The sequence below is a fragment of the Accipiter gentilis genome, chromosome 10, assembly GCF_929443795.1.
Source record: "Accipiter gentilis chromosome 10, bAccGen1.1, whole genome shotgun sequence".
NCBI lineage: Eukaryota > Metazoa > Chordata > Aves > Accipitriformes > Accipitridae > Astur > Astur gentilis.
The window spans coordinates 40,088,261-40,106,129 of NC_064889.1; the positions used below are offsets into that span (position 1 = coordinate 40,088,261).

The 17,869-nt window shown below is 56.1% G+C and overlaps 2 protein-coding genes across 3 annotated transcripts in view; one reads left to right on the top strand and one right to left on the bottom strand.

The window, feature by feature from the left end:
* Window positions 1–17,869, bottom strand: part of RPTOR (regulatory associated protein of MTOR complex 1) — a 200,657-nt gene that overhangs the window by 169,121 nt on the left and 13,667 nt on the right. The gene's annotated exons all lie outside the window — the stretch shown is intronic.
* On the top strand, window positions 9,782–13,862 carry NPTX1 (neuronal pentraxin 1). Of its 2 annotated transcripts, none has more exons than XM_049813122.1 (5): window positions 9,782–10,341; window positions 10,427–10,634; window positions 11,448–11,692; window positions 11,790–11,969; window positions 12,117–13,862. In XM_049813122.1, exons 1-5 carry the CDS (start codon window positions 9,856–9,858, stop codon window positions 12,336–12,338), a joined length of 1,341 nt encoding a protein of 446 aa, XP_049669079.1. In that variant the 5' UTR covers window positions 9,782–9,855; the 3' UTR covers window positions 12,339–13,862. The 2 variants fall into 2 exon arrangements, with proteins under 2 accessions (XP_049669079.1, XP_049669081.1); XM_049813124.1 differs by having other exon boundaries at window positions 10,430–10,634.

The window sequence follows — 17,869 nt, forward strand, 5'->3', positions numbered from 1 at the left end:
CAAGGAAAAGGAGAGAGAGAAAGAAGAGGTGATGCCACAGTTCGAAGCAGATAACGTGGGAGTTCTATCTTTCCGCTTTGCCAGCACGGAACTATAAAAGGGCAAGTTTCTTGGCAAATCACTAGCTGTAGAGTTTAGTTAATGAGTGTATTTGACATCCTTGCATACAAGGTAGTAAAGAAGCTAGAAGTAATTTAGACTGTGAAGCAACACCTGCGTTTCACCCCAAAGGTGGCTTTAGGTCACCGACAAATGTAAAGATTTCTGTGATCCTGCTTGTACAGGGGAGGCTTAAATGACCACTCTGAAGACTGACAAAAATTGGTTGCTTAATGGAGATGTTTTTCTCATAAAGCCTGAGTGAAGCTGCACTCAATACGTTTGGGGATACGATAGATTAGATAGTTTGTAGAAGTCGTTAATAGAGTTCTCAAACCACTTTGCTATCCATCTCAATGAAAGGCGTTGTATAAATGTAAGCTCATTTGTTATCATTATCTCCCTTTGTCTCCTTGCAATCTGGATAATTTGCTAGGTTATCAGGCTATGTGTGTTTAAAAACACATGATAGATGTCACCTCAGCAGATACTCACTGGTTTTCTCATTATTGAGAGCAGAAATGTTTCCTTAAACACTCTGTAGCTATTATAGATCAGTATCAGCTCTGACTCAGCAACAAAACCACCCCAATACACTAGAAATAGAAGCCAGCGAACTCTGCTGGCTCCTTCTGAGCCTGTCAAAAGCATTCAGACCAAATGTCCTGTTTTCTGGCATATCTTTTTGCAGTCACCTTGCCAAGCGCACCTTCCCACGGAGGACAGGCAGGACTTGACATTCCCTTTAACCAGAGCTGAACTGGCTAATAAGGAGTAATTCAGCATTTTACAGGAGGTTCTTGCCGTCTTCTTCTGGGGCTTGGAAATGTGAAAGTTATTTCACGGAGCAGCCTCTGGAAATGCCCTGCACAATGATGCAGATATTGGTTCAGAATCAGAACCGCTATGGTTTGGTTTTATGATGAGCAATAAAAGAGGCAACAACCAAGAGGCTTGGATCCAACCAAAACAAACCCTGAATGCAAAAATACAGCCTGGGTTGGCCCCTGTAGTGTTAACGACTAACATTGTTTTAGATGGAGAAAACAAAAAAATCTCTTCCTACACCTAGGAAAGGTAATTATCCATGGTATCAGCATGTTTCTCTAGTCCTCTCTTTAGCATTCCCATGAAATACATCAGTGGAAACCTGTTCCTTATGCCTAGGATGTTTCAAACTCCAATTCCTGATACAGAGTGACAAAGTGATCAACATCTATTTTCTAAGTCTTGGTGGGTTTCATGGCTGATATGTTCACTGCTGAAATTCAGCAGGTTTCTAAGAAATAATGTGACTAGTCTTATTATAATTAATGGAAGTGACACGAACATATACACAAACTTCTCTTTCTGTCATTTACACTGGGGAGCATCCATACAGCTGGAAAGTAAAGGCTTTTCTACATAGTAAAATAAGCACTACATAAATATAAAGTGTGAATTTATAGTCCACTGATGATTTCCCATTAAACTGCTGATTGAACAGTTAGGATGTGGCGAGAATGAGAAGCTTACTCCACTTCCAAAGACCATGCCAAGAGTTTCTGTCCTTGGAAGCAATGCCGCATAGCTAGCATATTCTGGATTAACGATTTAATTTATTTTGCATTTCCCATGCAGAAAAGCCCTAAGAAGTAACAGCATAAGGCAATCAGCCCCAAGGACCACATGCTGACAATATTATTATTATTGTTATTATTATTATTATTATGTACAAGTAAAGCAGGGCAGTGCTGATGTTCCCAAGTTTGGATGGCATTGTAATTCTAGTAGTGCAAAATGCTGTAACAAATAATAAAAGAAATGTGCATCGCTCCAGGTGCGGAGCAGCCCAGCATTTTGCAAGTCCATCTTTCATCTCTAAAAGATACGGTGCTTCAGGGCTTCCACTGCCACCCCAGTCCTGGTTCAGAAGCAGCTAGGAAGACCTCCACTGGGCTCCTGCCATTCCCTGCATCTTCGGCTCAAGAACTGTCAGCTCCACACACCAGCCAAAATGTCTCCAGCTTCGCTTACTGCCTGGAAGCAGCTTCTATGTCATTCCAGTTACACTTACTAGCTCTGCAGCCTCTTAAGCCTCAAGTCTTGAAAAGGAATCAATAACATGCCCAGCCCTAATGGCATCCTTGCCAGCAAAGACTCTTCAATGTCCTAAGAGCCCCTTTCCCCCACTAAAAGCTACACTTTAGGTAGGGGTCAGCCCTCACAGCAGACAAACGCAATGAATTCCTATTGCATTATAGCATCTTTACCCATCCTGTCTTTAAAACCTTGCTGCGTTTTAACTCCAAACCATCATGAGCACAAACACAAATTGACTTTGGCACAGACAATCAGATCTCTCACCCCCCACGAAGGACCAGAGCGTTCCTCCCTCTGAGGAGCTCTGCCACTCCGAGACCTCACCGTCTCCACTCCAGCTTCTCCCTGTTTGGGAGCAGGTGCCAACACTGAGCTCCCAGCTCCCTGATCCAGGGGTTGCATCTATACCTGAGCTTGCACACATATCTGCCCGACCCAGACTAGTCATCCGTCTGCCTTGTAAGCTCTTGGAGCTCCCTCCAGACTTGTCCTGCCGTACATCCATCCTCCCTTCAACTCCATCCCAAAGGTGTGCACAGAGGCACGCACAGCCTCCACATACATGTACTGGGTTTGCGTGGCAAGGTTTTGGTCGCAGGGCAGGCTACAGGGCTGGCTTCTGTGAGAAGCTGCTAGAAGCTTCCCCCACGTCCGACAGAGCCAACGCCAGCCGGCTCCAAGTTGGACCCACCGCTCCCAAGGCCGAGCCCATCAGCGACAGTGGTAGCGCCTCCGGGAGAACAGATTGAAGAAGGGGGAAAAGTTGCCGCACAACAGCAACTGCAGCCAGAGAGAGGAGTGAGAACATGTGCGAGAAACAACCCTGCAGACCCCCAGGTCAGTGCAGAAAGAGGGGAGGAGATGCTCCAGGCGCTGGAGCAGAGATTCCGCTGCAGCCCGTGGTGATGAAGACCACGGTGAGGCAGGCTGTCCCCCTGCAGCCCAGGGAGGTCCACGGGGGAGCAGATCTCCACCTGCAGCCCGGGGAGGACCCCACGCCAGAGCAGGGGGATGCCTGAAGGAGGCTGTGACCCTATGGGAAGCCTGTGCTGCAGCACATTTTCTGGCAGGACCTGTGGCCCCATGGAGAGAGGAGCCCACGCTGGAGCAGGTTTTCTGGCAGGACTTGTGACCCCCACGCTGGAGCAGTGTGCTTCTGAAGGACTGCAGCCCGTGGAAGGGACCCGGGCTGGAGCGGTTCGTGAAGAACTGCAGCCCGTGGGAAGGACTCACGCCGGAGAAGTTCATGAAGGGCTGTCTCCTGTGGGAGGGACCCCACGCTGGAGCAGGGGAAGAGTGAGAAGTCCTCCCCCTGAGGAGGAAGGAGCAGCAGAGATGACAAGTGACGAACTGACCCCAACTCCCATTCCTGGTCCCCCTGTACTGCTGTGGGGAGGAGGTAGAGAAATTGGGAGAGGAGTTGAGCCTGGGAAGGAGGGACGGGTGGGGGGAAGGTGATTAAAGATTTGGGTTTATTTCTCATTATCCTACTCTGATTTGATTGGTAATAAATTAAACTAATTTCCCCAAGTCAAGTCTTTTTTGCCCGTGACGGTAATTGATGAGTGATCTCCCTGTCCTTATCTCAACCCACGAACCTTTCGTTATATTTTCTCTCCCCTGTCCAGCTGAGGAGGGGAGTGATCGAGCAGCTTTGGTGGGTGCCTGGTGTCCAGCCAGGGTCAACCCGCCACGATACATTAACATAATAGAGCAGAGAGCGTGGGAGAAAGAGAGCAAGAGACTGTGCAAAATAATAAATAATCATGGAAAAAACTAGGGCAACAACAGTGTCGCTGGCTTTTGATGTTTCCTTTTCATCCTGCCCTGCCTTTTCTGCCGTGAAAAGGGAACACTGCAAGGTGGGAAGAAGCCCCAGAGCAACAGGGACACAGGGCTGTTTCTATTCAGAAGCGGTAGCAGGATTACAGATAAATATTGAAGCTATCAAAGAAGCTTAAGGGATTTAGGAACCCACTCCCCATTATTATCCTCTCCGGGGGGAGGGGAAGCGATCTTTTGCAAAGACCTACAGCAAACACCAGGACAGTGCTGACTTCTGAAACACCCCGCTCTGGCTACCAATGTCCCCTCCTTTGTTGGACAGGGTGAAAAAGGACCACTGTGATTTTTTGACAATAAATAGAGTCACAGTTCGTCACTTGTGGGTGCTTCAGTGAGAGGCCAGGCTCTGTGCAGACCCCACGGGCAGCGCTGCGCTCCCAGACTGGACCTTCCCTCTGTCAGAGCCAGGCTGTGGGCAGGAGCGGCAGGTCCAGTCCCACGGCCTGGGCAGGACAGGGAGGTCCATGTCCTGCCGAGGAACTCGGATCCATCACGCAGCCGGCACCCCGCTTTCTCTTACAGCAGGTAAATCCTGAGAAAGCTGAAAAATGACTTGAGGGATGGTCTGGAAGGCAAAGCTGTTGGTTATTCTGATGTGTGTGTGTGCAGATAGGGGTGGAAATTACTGTACAAATCAATTCTGAAACTGAGAGGCGGATGTGGGATGTTTTAAACCTGCCTCCATTCAAATCTGCTGCTGAAGCATCACAACAAAACTTCATTAACAAAACATGATACCAGGCCCTATTCCTCCTCCTGTCTCCCGGTTCCTGCTGTAGGACAACTTCACTGACGGTAAGGAGATTTTTAATTTGCACCAGCATAAGACAGTGGAGAAGGATGTCTGTGATCTCTACAAACGCATTAGCATCCTCTCCTCCGGGACTTCTGGGCTCACAGCTAATTCCCTGGGAGTCTGCACAAGCTACAGACCAGCTCCTGTCCCACAGCCCCAGGGCACAGCACGTCTCTCTCTCTCATTCTGCACTCCTCAGAAGTTATCGTCTTCTTCACGCCTAAACTAACCCCAGATTGGTGCATGTAGCTGGAGTGGGCTGCAGTGAAACGGGGTAAGGTCTTTTTTGTGCTCACGTGTGGCTGCTAACCAGAGACACAGGTTAATGCTTAATTCTGTACTCAAAAAAAGAGCATCTCACAGCTGGCAGGAACCCAACAGGACACCGTATAGCCAGATGCCAAGCCCCAGTTCCCTCCCTCTCTTGGTCCAGCCCGTTGGATTCCTGGGCAGGGAGCATCACCACGGTACCGAGCCCCTTCTGCAGCTCTCCCTGCAATTTTTGGCTAATGCAAGATCAGTCCTGAAGCAGCCAAAATGGTTTCTCTGCTACACTTTTAAGGGAAAGCTGCAGTTTTAAACCACAAATTAAATTTTTAATGAAACTTCATAACTGTTGTACCCAAATGTAATGTAATATTGATAGGAACTGTGCATCCAGCTAGCATGAGATTGCCCTAGAAAGCTTTTTAGGATGTTATGCAATATATAGCTAAATTAATTATTTGTAATGAAAGGATCTGTGTCCCTATAGCATCACTGAGTCCTACTAGTACAAAGAACACACTCCTCATTCTCACTGGATGTAAATGTCAGGCAATTTAGAAGGAAACCGACTTTTGAGAGGGGAACAATGAAAGAAAGGGAAGGAAAAAAGGGGAGAGAGTGAATGTGTGTGTGAGAGAGAGAGAGGGAGAGAAACAGAGAGGGAGAGATCTGCAAAGAAAGACTGCAGCAAAATGCAGCAAATTTCCGAACTCCAGTCCAAAGTGTTTGTCTGCTACAGAAGGGAATACTCCACCTTACACACACTGTATTTGTACTAGCTACACACCATGCTCAAGCTGTTCTAATGACAGCTGTAGATTTTAGAAGGTGTAAAAAAAAAAGATTTTGCATATGCACTATTCTGCAAACTTAACGACGGAGCAGCTCGGAGATGCGTGCTGGTTCTGCGCGTCTCGTCTGGCTGCACAAGGCAAAGGGCTTTGGGAAGGATCCTGCTCCCTCCACATATGGGCTCCGCACAGACAGCGGGGAGGTAGTGTGACCAGGGATCCTGTCCTTGCTGTAGTCCCCCTGAGAACAAGCTTTTATATTAAAAAAAAACCCAACAGAACAGCCTCATAGCCACTGCCATGTCCTGCTTTAAGCATGTTGGGGATGGGGGTGTGCAGGCAGGGGCTGGAGTGGACGATCCCTCTGGGAACCTCAGAGAGAACACGGGCACAACCAGCCGCTCAGCTGCGTACCAGCTAGATGCACAAACAAAAGGATTTCTCGCTCAGTGAAGTCTGTTTCCCATTACTGTTTCCCATCGCAAAGCTGTCTTCATCCCATAATGGATCATATTGTTCCCACTCGGCAGAGGAGACTTAAATGCGGAATCAGCATTACCCCACAGGACATGTTTTATGTACAGCAGGCTGCACAAACAGGAGAGAAAGCTTCTTCTCCCTGCTCCCTAGGGCTCCAGCTCCTGGGATTAAAGAGATTTGTCCACTTTAAAAAAATGTCCTTTACGCATTTGTAACTCTGCTGTTCTCACACAAAGGTTAGCGCCGAACAGATTGAATATTTGCATACCTCACCTCTGCACTGGACAACCGGCGGTGGCAGAGGGCACTGGGAGCCAGGGCTTCTGGTCCCTGGAGGGAGCACCCTGGACTGTCCAAAACGATACTCGTCCATCACAAATACAAATGTGCCTGCTGGCTCCTGTTCAGAACTAAATCATCTCCAAGGGTCCTTGATAGCTGTGCTCAGCTCTTTTCAGCTACAGAGCAATAAATCAGCTAGCTACAGAGTGCGCTAAGGAAGAGGCAAGAGAAGAGTTAAAAATAATAGGGGCTCCATTATTCCATTATACCCACACAGCTCCTAAACCTACAAAAGCAGTAACGGATCCTACTGCATGATTCAGTGGTTCTGGGAAAGCTGAAATCTTGATCATATTTTCTAGTTCTTTCTCTGCATTAGGAGACACAGGGGTTATTTTGCTTATCTATTGTAGTGCAGCTTTGTTGTTTTTTCCTATCTAGGTGTTTATACGGTCTCCATCACCATAGTATCAGAGTGTTTATTTTATTGCACCTGTCACCTTGGTCTCATCTCAGCATAATGTACTGTGGATGACAAAAGATTCCTAGTCAAATAGGTTCAGTGACATGAACAGCTTTGCCGATACCATGCAGATGTTAACAGAAGCGGGTACCAATTCAGCTGCCTCTCAGACCAGTTCTACACTGGTGTAATTGTATTGCCTGCAGTAACATTATTTTTGGTTTGCGTTCCTGCCTGTGGCAGAAGAATTAGACCTGCAGTCTTTTCAGCCTTTTCCATAGCATCCTTTTTCTGAAAAAAACAAAACAAGCAAAAAAAACCCCAACACAACCCAAACCCAAACCAACCCCAACACCAAACCAGCACAGAAGGGAGACTGGTCTGCCCAGTAGAACACATTCCCACCTGTTCCCCTCCTTAACTCCTCTCTGCTCCATTCCCGTTGCATTGAAATGCTCTACAGCACAGAGAGCAAACAGCAGGAAAAGTAACCAGGGCAATAAAGCCAGAAGCGAAGAACCTAGTCGAAATGCAGATTTTCCCCCAGAATTTCCTGAAGCAAAGCACACAGCACCAGAGATGAGCTCCTCACGGGTTTCAGGGGGCTCTGAACTGCTGTGCGGGGGCAGGATCAGCAGTAAGAACCAGAAGCCTTAGGAAGGCTACAAAGAACAAGTCTCTGAGGTCCCCATAAGCACTGGGACAGGTTGGATGGAAGGCAGCAACGAAAGCACCGCAGGATCCCCGAGAAGGTGCTGCAGAGGTGCTGAGCACTCTGGCACATCTCCGTACTTCTTGGCCACTTGTGTCCCAGCGCTGCCCTGGCTCCCCTGGGCTGGGCATCAATGGCCGTACCCAGCCACGGCAGACAGCTGGGGGGTTTGCCACCCCTGCCATCCTCTTTCTGCTGGGCCTGATGACAACCCCAGCCCTCTGGGTTTGGCCATGAGATGCTGTTTTGACTGTAACCCACAGAGCACTGCTGGGTGAGGAAAGGGGCCTCGCAAAAGCAGCTCAGGTGCCTTTGAGAAGGAAACGCTCTATGCCAGGGTAGCGTGTCATAAAACTCTTGGGGCTAGATAAACACCTGCAACTGAAAAGGCATCAAACCGAGCCACGCAGCCACAGGTCTTGCTGCGAGCAGCTGGGTGCGCTCCAGCTCCCGGAGAGGGCTCGTCAGGCCCACATCACGGGGGTGACAAAGGGGGGGAAGGACCACGGAGCGGTAGTACTTCATCTTTTGCCGATCCATGGACTGAAAGTGTTTGTATTTTACTGACCCACTTCGCTCATCAAAATTAATTGCTTCACATTTCACAGGGAAATACTCCAGCCATATGGACTGCTGCAGCGCAGGTTGGGTAAGAGCAGGCAGTGAACTGAACCGAGAGGACCAAATTCACCCGTGGTACAGCCAGAAGCACATTTACCCAGGCAGCCTGCTAGCTAAACCTCTCGGCAGTTCAGGTGATTTCCTAACACGATACAATACCACGGCGAGAAGACCAGGATAAAACCAACAGGTAGGAGAGCCTCAAGGAGCCGGGGCTGCGGGGCCGGCCCGGTCCTGCTGCTGCTCAGGTGTCCTGGCCAAGGGAAAGCTGCGGGGAACAGATGCAGGGAGAAGCCGCTCGCTCGCTTCTCGGGGACTGGAGAGGACTTGGCCTTGGTTGAAGTGCTGAAAGATGAGAAAAGCGGCGGTTCTGACGGCCACGAACTTATTTCCACCAAGGACAAATCCAACCACTGCCTAGGGATTTTTTTTTTCTTGCCGATTAAAAAAGGAAGAAGAAAAGCAGCAATCGCTCTGCTCTGCCCACGGCAGAGCCGTGCACCGACACCCCTTTGCCGCACCTCGCTGCTGAGGACACGCAGCCACCGCTGGGCGCCCACCGGGGCCGCAGCCCCCCCCCCCCTCGTGGCCCCCCACCCCCCCAGGCCCCCAGCGCTCGGCTTCACCCCCGACCGAGCTGCTCGGGCTGGAGGGCAGAGCCCCCGGCCCCGACCCACAGCCCACCCGCGTCCTCCCCACGGAGCCCCCGGGAGCCCTGCGCGCTCCCCTGCCGTGGGGGCTGCCCGCCTGGGGAAATTGCGGGCCGGGGGGGGGGGGGGGGGGGGGCAAGACCGGGGATGCCCGGGGAGGGGGGAACGAGGAGCCGCTTTGCCGGGCTGCCGGGAACAGTCCCGGGCGGGGCGAGGAAACGGCACCGAACGCCCCCCCCCCCACAACCGGCACGGCGAGCCCGCGGGGGGGGGGGGGGGGGGGGGGGGCGGCCCCCGGTGCTGCCATCGGGCGGGGGCGGGACCGCACACGGACCCCCACGGACACGGACCCCCCGGAGAACGCGGGGCGACCCCTTCCAGTGCGGGACCCCCTGCGGGCGCACCCGCCCCCCCACCCCCCGCTAGCACGAGCTCTTCGCCACGGGCCCGCGCCCACTCACTCCCACGCCCCCCCCACTCGTACACACACACACGCAGCCACACCCGGACGCGCCCCCCTCCTCGCTCCGCGCACACACACTCACACTCCCCCCCCCCCCTTCTTCTTCTTCTTCTTCTTCTTCTTCCTCTTCTTCCTCCTCCTCCTCCTCCTCCCGGTGGCGCGGCCGGGATTCCACGCGCCGTGACGTCAGGGCGCGCGGCCCCGCCCGGGCGCTATAAGAGGGGCCGCGTGCCGCAGTGGGCCCGGCGGAGAGCGGCGGAGCCGGTCCCGGTCCCCGGTCCCGGTCCCCGGTCCCGGTCCAGCCATGGCGGCGGGGCCCCCCGGCGGCGGCGGCGGCGGCGGCAGCAGCCTCCGCTTCTTCCTCCTCCTCCTCGTCCTCCTCTCGCTGCTCTGCCTGCGCGGCCGCGGGCAGAGCTTCGGGCAGACGCGCTTCATCTGCACCTCGGTGCCGCTGGACGGGGACATGTGCGCCGCCACCGCGCCGGGCACCGGCTCCGCCGAGGAGCTGAAAAGTACGGTGCTGCAGCTGCGGGAAACGGTGCTGCAGCAGAAGGAGACCATCATGAACCAGAAGGAGACCATCCGGGAGCTGACGGCCAAGCTGGGCCGCTGCGAGAGCCAGAGCGTGCTGGAGGGGCTGCCCGGCGAGGCCAAGGGCGGGGGGGCCGGCAGGAAGGCCGGCTTCTCCAAAAACACCATGGGCGACCTGTCGCGGGCGCCCGCCGCCGAGACCCTCAGCCAGCTGGGGCAGACGCTGCAGTCCCTCAAGACCAGGCTGGAGAACCTGGAGGTACGCGGCGCGGCGCGGTGCGCCCCGGGGGGAGCCGCCCGGAGCGGGGAGCGGGCAGTAACGCGCCCGCCCTCGCCCCTTGCAGCAGTTCAGCAGGATGAACTCCTCCAGCCAGACCAACAACCTGAGGGACATCCTGCAGAACAAAATCGACGACCTGGAGCGGCAGGTGCTGTCCCGGGTGAACAGCCTGGAGGAGGGCAAGTTCAGCCCCAAGAACGAGTCCGAGGAGCGCGGCAAGATCGAGAGCACCCTCACGTCGCTGCACCAGCGCATCAGCGACCTGGAGAAAGGTACCGGCGGCTCCCCGGCCCCGTTGCCCGCGGGACACCCGGGCCGGCCTCCCGGCGGGGCCGGTCCCGCAGCCTGTCCCCGCTCCCCGGCCGTGCCCGCTCGCCGGGGACCGGGATGCCGGGGACCGGGATGCCGAGCCGCTCCGGCCGGGCCGGATGCCGGGGACCGGGATGCCGGGGACCGGGAATGCTGAGCCGCTCCGGTAGGGCGGGAGGCAGGGGACTGGGATACCGAGCCGCTCCGGCCGGCCGGGATGCCGGGGACCGGGAATGCCGGGGACCGGGAATGCCGAGCCGCTCCGGCCCGAGCGGGATGCCGGGGACCGGGAATGCCGGGGACCGGGAATGCCGAGCCGCTCCGGCCCGAGCGGGATGCCGGGGACCGGGATGCCGGGGACCGGGAATGCCGAGCCGCTCTGCCCGAGCGGGATGCCGGGGACCGGGAATGCCGAGCCGCTCCGGCTGGGCGGGATGCTGGGGACCAGGAATACCGAGCCGCTCTGCCCGAGCGGGATGCCGGGGACCGGGAATGCCGAGCCGCTCCAATCTCCCAGCCCTGGAGCGGTCCCTTTCCCCAAGCTGTAGCCAGACGGTGCCAGCGGGCTCCGCGGTAGGAGCCAGGGATGGATGCTCCGGGCGCTGCCCTGTGCCAGGGATTAGGCAGCCGTGCAGGGCCGGAGGGATTTGCTCCTCGCTGCCATCTCAAGGCCCGTTACATAACGGGGGGCGGGTGGGGGGGGGTGGACACGACACCCCCAAAGCGGGCAGAGAGGGGGGGTCCGGCCGGAGCCCACCGCGCCTCCGCCCCTGCAGGCCAGAAGGACAACCGGCCCCCGGACAGGTTCCAGCTCACCTTCCCGATGCGCACCAACTACATGTACGCCAAGGTGAAGAAGAGCCTGCCCGAGATGTACGCCTTCAGCGTCTGCATGTGGATGAAGTCCAGCGCCTCCCCCGGCATGGGCACCCCCTTTTCCTACGCTGTGCCCGGGCAGGCTAACGAGCTGGTGCTCATTGAGTGGGGCAACAACCCCATGGAGATCCTCATCAATGACAAGGTACGACCCCGGGGAGCAGGGAAGGGTGCTGGGCAGGCTGGGGGGGTGGGCAGCATGGGGGACCCCCGTGCCCACCACCCTGACCCACCACCCGCAGGTGGCCAAACTGCCCTTTGTCATCAACGACGGCAAGTGGCACCACATCTGCGTCACCTGGACCACACGGGACGGCGTGTGGGAAGCCTACCAGGACGGCACGCAGACCGGCAGCGGCGAGAACCTGGCACCCTACCACCCCATCAAGCCCCAGGGGGTCCTGGTCCTGGGGCAGGAGCAGGTAAGGGCTGGGGGAGGGGGGGAGTGTAGGTGTGGGGGTCTCTGCTCGGCCGGTTGCACCCGAGGGGATGGACGGCGCTGGGTGTTCCCGGGGTGGGACGGGACAGCCCGGCCGCATGCCCCCCCCATGACGGTGGCTCCTCCGCAGGACACGCTGGGCGGCGGGTTCGATGCCACGCAGGCCTTCGTGGGGGAGCTGGCCCACTTCAACGTGTGGGACAGAAAGCTGAGCCCCGGGGAGGTGTACAGCCTGGCCACCTGCAGCACCAAGGCGCTCGCGGGCAACGTCATCGCGTGGGCCGAGGCCAACATCGACATCTACGGCGGGGCCACCAAGTGGACTTTCGAGGCCTGTCGCCAGCTCAACTAGGGCCACGGACAAGCGAGAGAAACCTCATCGGGTTCTTTTATTCTTTTTTTCCTTTTTTTTTTCCCTCCTTTTTTTTTTTTTTTTTTTTTGCGCAAAACCAACCCAGAACGAAGCCACCCGTCTCATCCCGAGGAGCGGGGATGCCCCCGGCAGCGGGGCCACCCACCCCCGGAGCCCCATGACCCTCTGGTTTCTGTCTTGCCAACGTCCTTCAATGCCTGCGTGCCTTGGCCTGGCGCGGCTGCGCCCCCTCCCGCCGTGTCCCCCCCGCCCCCCCAAAATCCCCCCACCGGGCCCGGCCACCCGCTTCGCCGCCGCCTCCCCCCGCCGGGACGGCCCCGCTTTCCCCGGGCACCGGCGCCTTAAAAGGCTGCGGGGCCCGGACTGGAGCCCCCCCCTTAGGGCTCTTCTCCCTCCAGCCTGAACACACCCCCCCCCAGGGGGGGTGGTACCCCCGGAGCTGGGGAAGGGTTGCAACATCCCCCCCTCAGTTGCACTCCTGCCTGGGATATGGTAGCAGCTGGGACTCCAAGGAGGGGGTGACCCCCCCCCCCAGGTAAGGGAACCCCCCCCCACACCTTCTCAGACGAGCCCCGTTGCCCCCTTCCCCGGCCGGCGCTGCTCCCGAGCACCACAGCCATAGCCCCGGGCTGCGGTGGGCACCGGGACGGGACCCCCCGGATGGGACAATGCCCCCCCCCACCGGCCCTGCTCCCCGACCTGCCGCACTCAGGTACGTCCCCCCGGCCCCGCCGCCTGCAGCCCCCCAAGGCCTCCTACGCGCCGTAGCTGGTGAAAAATAGCCTTTACCGTCCCCTGGAAGTTTAGCTACCACTGAAAAGTCTGAAGCCTTTCTGCTTTTGATAATACACTATATTGTTTCTCTTACTGTAAAGGGAAGTTTATTACCAATAATAAAAAAAAAGGGGTATTTTTATGAAGATAAAAAAAATATAGAATTAAGCAGTGCTCCCTGAGAAAAAAGTACTTTGAGATTCTGCAGGAAAAAAGAGATAAAGAAGCGTATTTTGAAATAATAGATGCATTTTGTATGGTTTGTTTTTCTAAACTCCTGGTTTGTACTACAGATTGCAGAAATCACCCCCCAGCCCCCCCCACTGACCCCCCGAGGGCTGCCCTGGGTGGCAGTGGAGGATGAGGCCGAGAATTCCTACAGGGCTCCAGAGCCTCCCTGACCGACTCCAAAGATGTGGCAAAGAGACGTGCAGCGTGGAGGGGCCCCTACGGAGCCGGGCAAGGCCACGGCCGCCCCCGGCCGGGAGCACAGAGCTGGCCCAGCCACCGTCGCTTCGGGGAACCAGCGTCCAGCTGAAGAGCAGCACGCGCAGCGACACACGCCCCGAGATCAAAATACCTTCGTACGAACTGTGGCTCAGGGCAGCGTATTTTAAACTGTGCTCTTTTTAAAAAAAAACAAACAAAAAAAACCCAACAAAAAACCACCAACCAAAATCCAAAACCATCGTGAGTTAATTTAAGTTCCTCCTAAGAACCTGTTCACATCAGCAAAGCGACAAAGCACAACCTGCTGAGAAGAACAAGACCACTGAAAAGGTTTCACCTACAGTCCCAGGTGCGTCAGATTTGCCAAAAAATTAAAAGGGTGTGATGTCAACACAATGTATATAGTGTATAGTAGGGGAGAGAATAAACGTATCTTAATTTGTCATTATTTTGCTAACCAAAGCTGTACATTTTTCCTATTACTTGCTCTCTTTGTCTCCTTTGGGTTTTGAATGGGTTACAATATACTACGCATCCAGTCCGCATCAGCAGTTCTGAAAATGCACTGTTTCTACTGATAACTCATGCTTTTTCCATTTTATTGCCGAGATTACATGAATTGTTGACTTTATTTTTACACAATAAAGAGTGAAGAAAGACAGCGGCTTCTCTTAAATGTGTCAGTTCCCTGAGCAGCCAGGGCTTGGGAGCCGATCTCTTTACAGAGGGAAGTTTTGCCTGTGTAAAGCAGGAATTGCTGCTCGGTTCCCCTCGGAGCCTGCACGAGCCTTCCCCTCGGCCATACCTGCCAGGCTCTCTCCTCCTGTAGCATTAGACCGCACCCTTCCCTGGTTTATGCAATACCATCATACAAAAATTGATTTTTTTTTTTTTAATTTTTTTTTTTCCCCTCCCCCCAAGACGCAGGCTGGAAGCTCAGCTCCCCCCCAGCTGTCTCTGCCAGGCTGGCCATGGTGGGGACAATGACACCCCGCAGCCCCCAGTGCCCGTCAGCTCTGCAGCAAACGCTCCCGGTGCGGGCCGGACCGTGCGGCTCCCGCTCCCTCCCTGCAGGCAGGAGCTGCGCTTGGGGAACTTTGCTTGTCCTTTGGGGGAGCCAGGCTGGGCTCCAAAAGCAGTTCCTGGAAGGCATCGCTCCAGAGGGCAAATCTGAGCGCAGGGGTGACGCCGGGGCACTTGGCTCGGAGGGCGGCGTGGCTAGAGGCCACCCGTGCGCCACTGGCACAAGGACTTGGCAGCGCAGGGCTGCGCCTCGCAGGGCGGCTTACGCTGCTCCTAAGTCACGGCTACCGACTCCCTCTTGTTACGCATCTGCTGCAGCACAGACTTGCCAGATAGATTGCTTTTAGCATCAAAGATACAAGCAATAAAACCATTATTTACTCCTTATAACCAGCCAGAAACAACTCTCCCCCACACACACCTGTAACCCACCCCATCCCATTGCAACTGGGAACGGGAGCTGTACGGGTCCAGTTCAGTACTGCTGCCTCGGGCACCACGCAGCACTTGGTGGCACCGGCACTCGCCTGCCTTCCTCCGTAAGAGCAAGGACACGGTGACGCGGCCCCACGGGACGCAGCCGGCACAACTCAGCAGAGCCCTCGCTGCTGCCACGCTTGTGGCCGGGGGGGTCTCGGCTCCCGGGGGCTGGCAAGGGCCACGGCGAGGGTCCCGCGGCCGCTTGTGCTGCATCTTCCCAAGCAACCTCTACAGCCAACAGCAGCCTCTGCTAACGGCATCCCGGAGCGGTCACCGGCCACCTCCCGCATCCCCAGCTGCTGGAGAACAGCCACGCCAGGGCCCCTCTCCTTCACCCAGCGCCTGCCACCCTCATAAAGCCTCTTTTCCTTAGGAGGGTTCACTCCTGTGACTGCTCCAGGTCCTTTCCAGGATGTCTCGAGTCGTAATACATCATAATACGGCCCACAGCGCGAGGGAGAGAGGGAGGATGCTTCAAGCCAAACTGCAGGTCTGAGGTCTGGGGACCCGGTGTGTTTTCCCGTGCTGCCAGCCACAGAGGCAGAATTCCAAGCGCTGGGTACCCTGGGCAGAGGACAGTCAGGATCAGGAATCCTCTGTGGGCAAGTGGTAGAATGATACATCAAAACTGGTTTAGGGCAATTTACTGAGTCCCGCAGGAGACGGGCTGAGTGTAACATGCCACTCATCAGTCACTCTTGCAGGTGATTAGAGAGAAGGCACAGATGGGCTGCCAAGGGAGCCTCAGCCAAGGCTCGTAGGTGGGCAGGATGGGGACCAACGCAGGCACAGGAATTAAAGCAGGGGCGCGGTGCCAGAGGACACAGAAGGGGTGCTGAAGAGAACCGTGCAACCGAGAGTTTCCCCCTCCCCGATTCCCCAGATCCCCCCCCCAGGTCTAGAAGTGCTTTAGATCAGCATCTTGACAGCCTTACAAAGGCACCAAGATTGCAGAGCTCCAGCCAGAAAACCCCCACCACACCCCCCCCTTCCCCAGGCAGCTCTCCTCCCCAGCCCTCGGATCAGAGCTCAGCCCTCCCCAGCGATGCAGATCCCATCCCCTTCCCCCCCGCCCCTGAAAACCAGCTGCTCCAAGGACAGGCTGTGTGGTTTCGTGTCACTGGGAACAGCCTACATCTTTGCAAGGGGAATGCTATTTTTACCCAGGGAACGGGGTGGCAGCTCCTGCATTGTTCTCAGCCACCGCCAGCCCACCCCAGTCCTGTCCCAGCTCCGAGCGGGGCCCTGCCCGCCGGGACAGCCGTCCTCTCAGCTACGCTCAGCCATCCCAGGTGCCAAGACAAAACTACCGTGCCCACCCGCTACCGCAGGAGAGGGAAACGATACCCCCAGCTGGAGGCTTGTGCTGCACTACGATTTAAACTGCAATAAAAAAATTACACTAACGGGCCGCCTTTTTTTTTTTTTTTTTTTTTTTTTTTTCTGCTGGTAGCAGGAAAACATCACCGTGATTAAAGCGGGGCTGTCTCGCTCCCCGAGGCGGGCGGCAGCAGCACGGCAGGGGCAGAGCGGGTGGGAGGCTGCTGGCGAGAGCAAGGTGGGATGTGGGTGACGGTTGAGGGGGCTGGAGCTGGAGGAGCCGAGACTTCTGCATCAAGAGAGGAGGTACCAAACCTCCCGGGCTCCCCGAGGCTGCGAGGGGACCCTTGGTCTGCCTCTCAGCCCCACGGAAATCTCTGGGTACGGAACCCCCCGTGCCTGCCCTCACGCGTACAGCCATTTCAGGCAGCGCGAAGAGGTGCAGAGCAGCCCCAGGACCATCCCTGCCCGTCCCTCCCGGGGCAGCTCGGCACACGGCAGCAGCTCCGGGCGTGCGACCTGCGCGTCCCAGCGCTCCTGCCACTGCAGCAACGCCGGCTCCCGTGGCGGGCAGGGAGGGAGGGAGGGAGGATCCTGCGAGAGGGGATGAGCAGCACAGGCCCATCAATAAGCCTCACCAATCCTGACACCTCACCCTGCAACCAGAAACTGCTGCTCGGGGCTGAAAGCCGTTCACCGGCACCAGCTCTGCCTCGCTGATGCTGGTGACAGCCAGCCTAGCATCCCCTGCAAGCACAGGGATAAGGGAGAGCGTTACCCGCACCAGCGCCGAGCGCGCTAAATCCAGGAGGCTTTTAGAGCAGCGGAGCAGATGGAGATCTTGGGCTGCGTGAGGACAGGCCCCACGACTCGGGAGATGGCTCAGAAATATTGACGGGGGCGAGGGAGAGTTCTTAAGGGCAGGATACAGCTGGGATTTACAGCTCTGATCCGACTTCTCGCTGGAGACTCACACGGAAAAGAAACCACTCTCGCGCGCGGGCGTTTTGCACCCCGTTGCCCATCCTTTTCTCCCCACTCCTCGGGCACAGGTCAGCTCCACCAAGGGCTTTCAAGAGGTGAGAGGAGGTGATGGGCTAGATGAAAAATTAAATCGGCTGTATTTTACAGCAAAACGCCCATGAAAACCAGAGAGACAGCGTATCCCGAGACGGCCTCTCCCGCATCCCTGCCCTGAGCAGGAGGGCCTGGGGGCACGCACAGCCCCCCCACCCCGGAGGGGAACGGCTGCCTGCAAGCAAAGCTGTCTGCAGCACCGGTCCAGAAACATCCCAGAGCATCATTATTATGCAGTGCCAAAGGCATGGTAGGCACTTAATAACATGCCGTTAGATTAATTAGTAGCGAGCGTGTCATGCCGTATCCCTGGCCTGCGCTGGCGTGCCGGGAGCACATGGCTCCATGAGACCCAGATTAAATATGCATGAGACACGGAGCAGGGA